The sequence below is a fragment of the Diadema antillarum genome, unplaced genomic scaffold (assembly GCF_040938485.1).
Source record: "Diadema antillarum isolate AM-2024a unplaced genomic scaffold, OU_Dant_1.0 seq00000126_RagTag, whole genome shotgun sequence".
NCBI classification, from domain to species: Eukaryota; Metazoa; Echinodermata; class Echinoidea; order Diadematoida; family Diadematidae; genus Diadema; species Diadema antillarum.
The window spans coordinates 383119-395357 of record NW_027271205.1 but is presented as its reverse complement, the minus strand read 5'-3'; the positions used below and the strand labels follow the sequence as shown (position 1 = coordinate 395357).

Below are 12239 nucleotides of genomic sequence, written 5' to 3'. Positions count from 1 at the left end.
TTATTTCTGGTTTTACAGTGCCTCACAAACTACTGAAGTGAATGCTTCCTTCGGGAAATGAGACACTTGGGTTTGTGTTTCATTTTCAGAAATTGTTGTCCCTATATTTAGTATTTCAAAGATACAGTACTGTATGATATAGTGTTCCACATTGTCCATGTGATTACGCTAATGACTTATATTCCTTTCGCTTTTCTTCATGGTGTTAGTAAATGTGGGGTGTTAGATTTTATGTTATCTGGAGAGAGTTACAAATTGCTGGTGTAGTCTGCCAAAGAAACTATACCAGTTGTAACGCATGAAACATTAGCTTTGTCTTGGCATCATTCTAAGAGCTAAATGCATCATTTAAATGCACAAAAAGTCCAGTTCTTTGCTGAGAGATGTACACAAACGGGACATAAGTCTTTGACATGCCTCGTATATATTTTAAGTAGACTGAATTCATCGGATAGGCTATAGATTACATCTGGGTGTGATAAAGTTCTTACCAACACATCTCACTCTCCTCCTCCTCTTCCTCTTCCTTCTCCTCTTCCTCCTCCTCCTCCTCTCCAGGAGCACATAGCCATCCTGATGCCTCCGCTCATCGCCAAGTGGAACTCTCTGAAGGACGAGGACAAGGACCTCTTCCCGCTCCTGGAGTGCCTGTCGTCCGTGGCGACGGCGCTCCAGTCGGGCTTCCTGCCGTACAGCGAGCCGGTCTTCCAGAGGTGTGTCTCCCTCACCCAGAAGACGCTGGAGCAGATCATGGTGAGAGGTGGTTCTTCATTTGCATAGATGCTGTCCAGGTGGGGTGGTTGCCAAAGGAGGTTCAAACACACTAATTTCCATGGTCGAAAGTGATTATTGGATGTACCGATGGGAGTTGTTATCAGCATCCTCACATTGGTGCTTTTAGGGTCTAAAAATCTGTTTAGTCTTAAAAAAAAAACGCCTCACATGGTGAATGCATCGCTGTCATAATGATACAGTACACGCAGAAAATTTGCTGTTTTTAATCAAAACTAGGTGTTTTATAGATTTCAGGGGGTGTATTGGAGAATGCAAGGAATATGGTGATGTGGTTGGTTTGTTGACATCTTATTGAGACAGTTTCATTTAATGATATGGGTAAGATCCTTCGCCTGCAGCTAGATCATGTAAAGATATATCTTCAACTAGGATTGCAGAAAAAAATCATGCTTCCATGTAAGAGTTCTGTAGAGGAAACCCTGACAATACTGTAATTCTTTGTGTGTGTTCAATGTGTCAGGCTTCGAACTCAAACCCAGAGATCGAGCCGCCCGACAAAGACTTCATGATAGTTGCTCTGGACTTGCTGAGTGGACTAGCCGAGGGTCTGGAGGGCCACATAGCACAGCATGTCGCCAATAGCAACATCATGGTACTTCTCTACCAGTGCATGCAGGTAAGACTAGCCTCTTTATTTTTAAAGGGATCGTATAGTTTTGGTTGATACCTAATTTCAAACTTCTAACATTTTTGAGTGAGATAATGAGAAACCTTTTATGAAATATGAAGGAGCATGTAATTCCAAGAGAAATTCAGCATTTATTTGATGAAAATTGGTTTTGAAATGGCCAAGATACCCAAAACAGGGCAATACCAATAGAAGGTGGGACCCACCTTTTATTCCGACTGCTTTGTTTAATTTGTGTTTGGATATCTCAGCCATTCCAAAACTGATTTTCATCAAATAAACTTTGAATTCCTCTTAGAATGGTATGCTCTGTACTATTTCACAAGTGGTTTCTTGATAATCTTGCAAAAAGTTAAAAGCCCATTTCTCATCTCCACCAATACTGTACAATCCCTTTAACCTATCTGAACTGTACTCTTTCCTTATAGCTTGTTTGGTGGTGTCCTGTGGTTGTGCATGTATATGTTAGCAATCATGCACCATTACCTGTAGCCAGCCTTGTGGGGAGCTTTACATTTCAAGACATTGGTATCTTCTATATACATTGTACGCGTAACATCTTCCATAGTCACATAACTTACTGGTGACAAGAATGGGGCAGGGGGGGGGGGGGACATTATGGAGAGTTTTAATTGGTTTTGCCACATTATTTTTTTTTTCTCGTGTGAATGAAACTAGAGGGTGGTGTGCGTAGTAAAGTGCATGTAAGTTTTAAAAAGGATGATTTTATCATATCTAAAAATAATGTTCAATTCTTTATAGTAGGTGATAATACATATTTGTGCAATACTTGTGAATTAGCATTGGTGAGATATTTAGAAAAAAGCTAACTATTTAACAACTTTTTTTTTTTCCTCCATTTCTCCATTCGTCAGGACAAGATGCCAGAGGTTAGGCAGAGCTCCTTTGCCCTTCTTGGAGATCTGACGAAAGCCTGCTTCGAGCTCGTCAAACCCTGCATCAGTGAGTCTCGGTCATTTGTCTGTTTCAACAACCATCCTGCAGGACGTAGCACATGTGTACAATTAGGCAGTCAGATATATGGTATACAATGTTAGGAATATATAATGAGCAGAAAATGGTCTCTAAAATGATTTTTGCTCCAAAGTTTTCATTCCTTGTGAATGATTGCCAGTTCACAGTTTTAATTCTTACTGGGAGACTTCCTTTAATAACCAAAGCAGAGTGATTTACCTGCACTGCCTCTCTCAGCCAGCCATCTTTTTTCCTGGATGTCATGTGTTTTGCAATATTAAAGCTTTTGTCTTCCTGATGTTAAAAGCCATAAACAACCTAGACCACTTCCTTCACAAAATTCATTTTGACTGCTTATTTACTATTAACTTGAAAATGTTATCAAGGCCTTGCCTTTCTACAATGTGATGTGCAAGTGCATAGGTGGGACCAAACCAGAAAAGTTTAGTGGAATCAGCATGACTGGATGTAGTGAATATGATAGCACCTCACGGGTAGTACAGCGAAGACCATTTTGATTGTCTGTTTCAGTGTAGATCTAGTCATTTTACTGTCACTTGGTTGTAGTTCAACCATTGTCCATGTGTAAACTGCAAAAATGTCTTGCAGTTACTCCTTCCAGGCAAAGCCCTGAAGGCAACAAAGATTATGTTTTCAAGAAGGAATGAACTCCAATCCCCCAGAGGAATGAAAGTAAAGATAGTTTACGGGACTGCAAAGTCAATTTGTGATGGGGTAAATTATCATAATGACAGTCCTTCTGTTTGGTTGCAAGTGATATTGAAGAAGGGGTAATTGGAAGAGATAATTTTGAAAAATTGATCAACCACAACATAAACTTCATTTGAAATTATGGCAAACATTACTGATGTTAGAATCATGCTGTGGCCTAGATGGTGTGTCAGGGTTGACATATTTCTCTTCTAATCCAAAGTTGTTGTTGTTTGCACAGCAGAAGAAGTAGTGTTTGCTGTATAGCCAAAATTTGCAGTCAGTCCTAGTGATAAGTCTAGAGAAAAGTTTGAGTTTAGAGACTACTGTATACGCTGAATATTTTGCAAGATTCTTATTTTCATGAATTTCGCGAGTCGGGTGCTATTCGCAAATTTAAAAGCATGCAAAAATATGAACTCTGGTTCCGACACAAATGTGAAGTGCGTACATACATTCCTCCATTCCAGTACCGTACTTCACAATCTAAGATTTAACCACTCGCGAAATCATCGGGAAGTCCAGATTCGCGAAGGATTGGACTCGCTAAATATATGGCGTATACAGTATTAAGAGGTTTAGATTTCAGGAGGACAGTTTGAAAGATTCTGATGCAGATCCTGTCGCATGATTTCTGACTGCATCCAAAATGTGCTTGGATTTGTTTTATTTCTTTTCTGCGAGCAGACGATTTCCTGCCAATTCTGAGCCAGAACCTGAACCCAGAGTTCATCTCGGTGTGTAACAACGCCACATGGGCCATCGGAGAGATCTCCATCCAAATGGGTGAGGGCTCGCTCGAAACTTGTATCGATTTGAATCCATTTGAATCGCTTGTGTTTTACATGATGGCCGTTGAATCGATTGTATTTTATGTGACAGCTACAGAAGCATTAAAGGTGCATAGTCCGGTAGTGTAGAGGGCGCTGTTAATGATACTGCCGATCACCGTTAGCATTGATACGAAGATTACCGAAGTTCAGCTGTCATCAAGAGTAAAGAGCGTAGGTGTTGCTAAGTAACATTGCCTTCATTGTCTTCTCTGTGTATCGAGCAGTCTGTAGTAATGCCAGGGTGCGTGCATATGTGCTTCTTATTATGACATCACAAAAGAAGTTTGCTAAAGCTGTCATCCCCCTCAGCCAAATCATGAGCCGAACTGTGATCGGACCACTGACTACAGTGAATCGGACTTCTTCAGACTCGGGGAAGTGGGCCAAAGCGTACGCGCCAAAGAGGAGTCGATAACATAGGTCTCTATAGGAAACTTGCGCCGTGCGCCTGCGTACGCATTTGACTAAAACACCTGGACCATGCACCTTTAAATGTTTATGATCCAGCAGCCAAGGCAGCAAAGGTTTGGAGTCCCTTCCAACTTTGTATCCACCAATCAGGGTTTGTTTCACAAATGCAGAGAGTAGAGAGGTTAGCCCACGTTTGAATTTCAACTTGGAATCTGGTGAAGTCTAGATTATCTGGAAGCAGATGACTTTGGTCTGTTTCCATTTCAGAATTTTGACGTTTCCTGACATCAAATAGATAGGTTTCTTCTCGGGGACTACTCCAGCCGTGTCAAAACGAGGCCAAATTGTATGGAAATGTATGTGTTAGATGTTTTAATTATGTAACTCTCTGTCTTCCCTTGTAAAGTTCAGTTACTCACTGATCGTGAAATGATGGTTTGTGTTTGCAACTTCTGTGACTCAGCAGTACTGTTAAACAAAAGCAAGATTGCTTCCATCAAACACAGTATGCTGTAGTGGAGAATTAGTTTGAATCACTTTATTATGTTGCAGTAAGTTCTGAATGTACAAACTTGAAAATATGACCCCGAATTAGATATTTGTTTGCTTGTTTGTTTTTATTTCTGCATTCAATCAGATACAATTTGAATACAAATTTCAAAAAGTACAAAGACAAAGAATAGCAAGTGCAGTGAAATAAATCGATAACAGTGCACAAATAGATACACATAGGTGATTGCATTGAGCAATGTAGATACACAGAAACATAAAATAAAACATACAGTATTTTTCAGTAAACAACAGAGATCATTGCATGCAGGAGACCACCATTGTAAGCAATTAAGCTTGAAATGGATGGAGGCCTCATGATATGACACCTCCATATATGCAGCAGTTGTGGAGGTCAAATGACTAGACAGCTCATCGGAGCAATCTTGGTTTTCCTTTAAATTTGCCAATTTGACCCTTGACCCCTGTGAAACGACATTTCAGGTGCAGCCATGGAGTCTTTCATCCCCGAGGTCCTCACTCAGCTGACGGAGATCATCAACCGACCAAACACACCGAAGACACTCCTAGAAAACACCGGTAAGCAGAGCCTAGTCTCTAGCTAGAGATTGAGCATTCAGTTTGTCTGTTACGTGATTTAATTTTCAGACCCTAGATTTAGAAATATTACAGAATGGGAAGACCCTTTCATAGTCATTATTATCAGTATTCTGTATTAACCCCTGGTATGTTATCAGTATTACTTTCTACCAAGCAAACAATTGGGCCCCCCCCAAAAAAAAAAAAAAAATAAATAAATAAATAAAATAAATAAATAAATAAATAAATAAGTAAATAAATAGATAGATGGATAGATAGATAGATAGATAGATGATAATAGAAATAAAAATAATAATAGTAATGAATAGATAAATGAATAAAAGGAATTCTCTGTTTTTCTCTGCCCGTTCACTGTGTTTCTTGCAAAGATTGGGATGTGTATGTAGTGGCATAGTCTTGATAAAGTCCCATCCATATTTGGTGCTATTCTGTGTAAAAATCAGCATCTATGTGTGACATCATAGGACTGATCGATAAATTTACAGGGGTGTCATGATACAATACTCTGATGAGGGACACAGTATTTGCTGTCATTTGTGTAGTTCCTGCAACTACAACAATCATAAGATATAAGTGTATTTTGGGTGTGGCTGTAAAACTTCCAAGTTTTATTGTTGAAGTCATCTAATAAAAATGAAAACGGGATCCACAACCATCAAAATCAGACTTTCCCTTAATATTGAGAAATGCGTGCTGACATGATTACCTCAAATCATGAACTTGTCACATTATCAGTGTTGGTAGAAAATGTGTTACTCCTCAAGATGTCCAGGAGATGTGGTATATTGCATACATTGTAGCCTTGATTATGTGTAGAAATAATGGTATTGTGCATTCCATATTTTGTGCAAATTTTCATGTTTTCACTGCATGATCATGATGGCTGTTTCAATTTGCATTTCAATCGTTTTATGAGATGTAGAATGTAGCTGATCTTGATCGTTCTGTTTTTTTACCTATTTTTTTTTTTTTTCCTGAGATTCGTTTTGCAATTTTTTTTGCACTGTCGGAATGGGTCTTGTGAAACTCAGTGTGTACATGTCTGATCTAAGTTTCATCCACTGACACGAGTTGGTATCGAATGTCTCCCTGTATTTGAAATTTGCTTCTCTTTTTTTGGTATTATTTCTAGTGGAAGTATATGGTCATATTTTGTCTGTAAATGAGAGCTGTGATAGATATATATGTGTCTGGTACCTTGTGGCAGCATGTTTTTCAAGTCTGGAAGACTGTACTAAAAGAAAAAAAAAGGAAGATGATGACTGACATTTAAATCATTTTTGTTTACCTTCAACCCATTAGCCGACTGAGTTTCCCTTTCCATATTTTCAATTCTCTCTCTTTAAATTGAATTTAAGGGAAAAATGCCCAAGACAGCCACTGGAAAAAAAAAAACGAAATTTTAACCATAAATATGGGATTATTTATATTCCTTCTACATCAGTTCAGAATCACTGAATCATGATCCTGTATTTTTTTTCTCTCATTTGGACATTCATTTGTAATATACTTTTATTTTCATTTTTTTTAACCTTTTTTTGTCCCCTTCCCTTCCATCATTCTTCTCTTTTCTCTCCCTCGTGCTGGTTGGTCGTCTGTGCGTTTCCTGTGATGTCTTCGTCCAATCACAATGTCCGATAGCTATCACGATAGGCCGGCTTGGCTTGGTATGCCCTGCTGCTGTGGCCCCCATGCTTCCGCAGTTTATTCGACAGTGGTGTGTACTCATCTTTTGGTTCTTGTTCCTTGTTTGATATCTAACACAGAGTAGACAAAAGAACAAAGAAAATAAGATCAAAGGGATGTTTAACTTAAACTCGTCAAGTCCCAGGATTGACACTTGTCCAGCTTTGTTCTGTATTTTGTCTTCATAACTGTTACACTTATCATCAGTGTTTTATGAGGTGGAGTAAAAATTTTCCTTTTCATTTGACCCCCTTATTGTTCATATACAATTGTTTGTTTGGGAATCAGCATTTTCAAAATCTTCTAAGATTATTGAGTTTATAATTGATTCTTAACTTGGCAATGCTTTTCAACAGATTAATGATCCTGTTTGTCACCTTTGGCAAAGTTTTGGAAATTGCTTTTCTGTCTTGTGCAGATCCTATGAATTGACATTGCCAATTTGATGTGAGGATGATGACAAGATGACAATTTCTGCAGCAAAATTCCCCTGGGACCTGATTGGTTTAGCCGAGGGTTATGTAAATGAGCAGTTTCCATGACAATAAAGCTGAATTTGCTCAAATTTCACCAATGAAATGAAAGTTATGACTGTTTGGGATTAAGGGGTAATGAGTTGTCTAATGTAGCAACCTTTTTGAGAATCAATATGGCATGATGAAGATTATGTGATTGTAACGTCAGTTGAAAAACTATCTGTGTTTGTATGGAAATTGCATTTTTTTGGTCAAGTTTTAACCCTTATGTTATTTCAATTGTGTGCAAGGCATCTTTCTATTATGTTTTCAAACATGTCGTCTCTTCCGCCAGATGAATCAAGGAAAATCATATTTTGGATCTGTTGCTAGAGGCTTTAAAATGCTTCCATGAGTTTTGACATGGCCTTATTACAACAGTTAAGACCGTACTGTTCCATTCTTGGAGCAAAATGGCCACCTGCTCTGGTCAACTTCACTTACTGCAAAATGATGAGTAAATGGTTTGGATTTTGTGAGCAGTTTTAGTTAAACCGTCATCCTCCCATTTGTAATACATTATTATTATTAAGAAATGAAAAGGAACACTTACGCAGTTTTCTTGAAATTGATATGATGTCAAACAATCGTTTTCCGTAATGATCCTTTGAAAAGCTCACACACTCTTTGACGTGATGAAAAATTTGGTGTGTTTATGATACGGATGTTCAAAATTTTAGTAAATTGATTTAGCAGTCACACGAAATTAACTTCATCCTATGTATAAGTGATTGCAGATTGGTTGTTCTGAAAGCATCTTGCACATTTGAGGTTACTGTGATAGCGAAGAAATAACTTGTGATCAGGTGATATGCATAAGTTTGAATGTGTTTATAGTGGACACTTTGTTTTATTGTAAATGCCTCTCGTTGAATTTTCATTCGCAACCTAAAGTGGGACTGGACAGTTAGAAGAAAGTTGAATGGCATACTCGAAGTTTCAGTGCTTGTTTGTTGAGTGTTTGTGGTTGTAAGGAGGTGTGTGTGTGTGTTTATGTTATTTCCATCCAGAACTTATGGGGGGGGGGGATTGAATGATTGGATATGTTCTAGTCACATAACTTAATTAAGTACAAATTGTAAATTATATGTTGTTCCAAAGAAAAGATACAGGAATATAGTGTGTGTTTACATTCCTTTCATTGTTGAGTTTCATTGATGTTTGATCTTGGATTCCCTCCCTCTGTGGGCGGTAAATTTTTCGGGACCTCGTCATTGCTTCGTGGTGAATGTATTTGTGTGTCTGCAAGAGAAGCATGCATGCATTGTGTGAAGCACTTGTTATGTCGTTTGAATGATGTGATCATGTTTGTGGAATGCCCTTTGGATTTAAAACACACACAAAACACACACTGAAATTTTGCTTCAATTTTGTTGGTAATGTCAATTAAGTTTTGTGGAAAGCCACTCTCTTGTCTGCCTCTCATCAACCACAACAACTTGTTTATCCCCCATAGTCAAGTGCAAATCAACTTCATGAATTTACTACTACTCTTTGTTCTTTACCAGGCTTCCTTGGTCTTAGTTTGATGGTCAACGTGATTGACAAATTCAAAAGTTTTTACCTCACATCTCATTTTCAGCAAATTGAAGCTAGCTAGCTAGCTTATCTGCAAATACGAGATATATGATATTTTCCAAAGCTTGTATGTAAAGCTGATTCATCAGATGTGTGTTTTAGGTGAAATTTGCTCAATAAATGTAAGATAAGTAAACACTTGAGAGAGTAGAATACTGTCAGCTAGTGATTTTGTTATCAATACAAGCTTTTATTAACATCAGACTTCTTCATGTTTGCTTTGAGACAGTTAAATGCATATGCTCTTCCTCCAGTCAGGGAAGTAAATTATCACATAGTGCTATTTAAGAAGACCCTAAATACTTATGTTTACACGATTCATGCTCTTTGCTAGTAGCCACACAAGGGAAGATGAAGCTGTTACTTTTCCATGTGTTCTTTCACCTAACGTAGTTTCTCTTTTTGTATCTTTTTGCGATAGGTGTACGTCGCTACGGAATATCCGTGACAACGAAGAGAAGGACTCTGCATTCCGAGGTATCTGTGCCATGATTGCCATCAACCCGTCGGGCGTCGTACAGGTGAGAAGGTTTATTAAATATTTCCTAAATGAGATCAAAGTTTTGGTATAGGCAATTGCCCGTTGACAGTGGCATATTGACCAGTATGATCAGGTCACAGTCGAGAAATCACACCACAACCTGGCTGTCAGGCAGAAAGATTTATGCAGTTGAAGATGCCTCCAGAAGATTTGGAGTGATGGGCACAAGAAGATCCTTTGAAAACATGATTATTCCAGGTTTATGTGTATCTGAGATGTTCTTTTCTGAGAGAGTGAAATTGTTGATATCATGCCTGCAACATTATCCGGGTAAATGAGAAATGTTGTTTCTTCATCCAGGAAAAGTTGTAGTTTGTGGTTTGAAGTCAGTGAAATTAACTGTATTTTTAACATAGCTTTATGTCTTTCCATCCATGTCATTTGTGTCCACAGGATTTCATCTTTTTCTGTGATGCAGTGGCGTCGTGGCAGAACCCCAAACCGAATCTAAAGGAGATGTTTGCGAAGGTAAGGAGTGTTTTGTATTTTGCACAACTAAAATTTCTCAGGATGGCCTGTGTGAACATTAAGGCAAAAGACGGCAGTTCCATCTGAAGACTTATAAAGGTGAAAAACTGACGATACAAAATTGTGGATGATGTAGGCCAGATGTGGAAGATTCATATCCTTTTTAGTGATAAAACATTGAAGTATGATTCGGCTGTCGTCAAGTTGCCTTTTCTGTGCTTAACCCTGCACTGGTGTTACATTTGTTCTTTATCTTGTCTGTCTCCTGTCTTTCACTTCACTGTGAAATAAACATCAAAGCTGCATTAGTTATATTATCATGATGAGCAGTTGATATTGGTGTGTTTTCCAATATTGGTGGGTTCTTTAACCCGTTGAGGACGAGTCCCAAGAATACTCGGGTAGGTGTCTATGGGAAATGCATGTTATAGCAAAATCAGTCAATGGGTTAATGTAGTATGTTAGTATTCTTTTGTGATAATATGTGTGTGTGTAAAGTGGATAAGATAAATCGTAAAGCGCATAGGGAATATTGATTTGCTATAGAAGTTCAGTGGTGATTATTGTCATTATTTTCCATTTTCCAAAGATATACACCTGTGTTTGAAATTTGTGACATTTAGCTTGTTTTCTCCTTCTCTCCCCAAGATCCTCCATGGGTTCAAGAACCAGGTTGGTGAGGAGCAGTGGCAACCATTCTCTGCCCAGTTTCCCCCACCACTCCGGCAGCGGCTGGCGATGCAGTACAATCTCTAGCTGGCACTCTGGGGCCTCGTGTTGGTAGATAGGTAAGGTAACATGTCTACAAGCAGAGGACCACTTCACACTCTCTTGGGTGACGAGCTTTTTTTTTTTTAGATCGGGCAGGTCGACTGCAAACAAACGATTGACGCCAAAAGGCACTTTGTCAGGAAGTACTGCATACGGCATATATGTAGCGTGTGTACTCTTTCACGAATCAGGACTTCCTGAAATTTTCAGGAGTGGTTAAATTTGCAACAGTTGTGAACGGGGCAATGTACGCCTGACCGTCACGTGCATGTCAAGATCAGAGTTAATAATTTGGCGTGTTGTTAAATTCATGAACTGCGCCTGACTCCCGGAATTGGCGAAAATATGAGCCTCGCAAATATATGGCCTATGCAGTAGCAAAGACTGATGCTTCATACATCTGTTGCAGATTCTACTCTTGGCAAAATCATTGGATGAAATTACGGAAATACCTCTGCTTTGGCCCAGTTTTATGATGCCAAGGAAATGTCTACTGAATTTACGTTTACTCTTTTGCATTGGTTGTTTTTTCTTTTGTGTCTTTCTCTTTATTTGATTTGTTTTAGATTTGGATGTCAGTGAAAATCATTTGCACACAACTGTTCTGTTTTTGAAGTGTGAAAGGGTTTTCCGTTTTTGCGTCGTGATAATGATTTACATGAGCACCATACATTTTAGATGCAAGCATTGGTGTATTGAAGTTTGTGGTAGGATGGTAAAAGGGGTTGAATGCTAGGATGAGTCAAAGTGAGTGGACCCTTTTACTGTAGCAAATTTACCATTGCAGATAAATATGACAAGTTTTGTTCAAGAGATGTGTATCTCCAAAAGTACTCCTTGAGATATCTATTCAGAGTTATTGTGTCTTTCTTGTAGATCAAAGATAGTTGTGCAAATATTTTGTTTGCTTGCTGTGTGCCCCCCCCCCCCCCCCCCAAATTATACAGGGAATCAACTGGCCTCGGCAAGTCTCCATTCCAACGGCCGAGGGGCATCGGGAGGGGTGCAGCGATGGGGGCTGGCAGGTCAATACACAGGTGGGCCAGGGAAGGGGCACAACAAGCAGCTACCACACCCAGAGCAGCAAGGGGACCTGCAGGTAGTACGGCACTAGGAGGGAGGGGTCAAGGGTCGCGGGACTGGGAATCCCCCCAGCAGGTCAGATGGAAAAGATGGCGGCAGAAAGACATGACTAGTCTGGGCTCTTTTTTTTTTTC

General features: G+C 39.1%; 1 protein-coding gene across 1 annotated transcript in view; it reads left to right on the top strand.

Annotated features, from left to right (window-relative positions):
* The window catches only part of LOC139727339 (transportin-1-like), a 68363-nt gene extending 57332 nt beyond the window's left edge, over positions 1–11031 (top strand). Inside the window, exons 14-22 of the mRNA XM_071638299.1 lie at positions 559–753; positions 1256–1411; positions 2299–2386; positions 3797–3895; positions 5347–5442; positions 7105–7180; positions 9664–9763; positions 10177–10251; positions 10900–11031. Of these exons, the coding sequence (XP_071494400.1) occupies positions 559–753; positions 1256–1411; positions 2299–2386; positions 3797–3895; positions 5347–5442; positions 7105–7180; positions 9664–9763; positions 10177–10251; positions 10900–11007 (993 nt within the window). The 3' untranslated portion in view covers positions 11008–11031. The remainder of the gene's footprint in view (positions 1–558; positions 754–1255; positions 1412–2298; positions 2387–3796; positions 3896–5346; positions 5443–7104; positions 7181–9663; positions 9764–10176; positions 10252–10899) is intronic.
* Positions 11032–12239: the final 1208 nt, after the last annotated feature.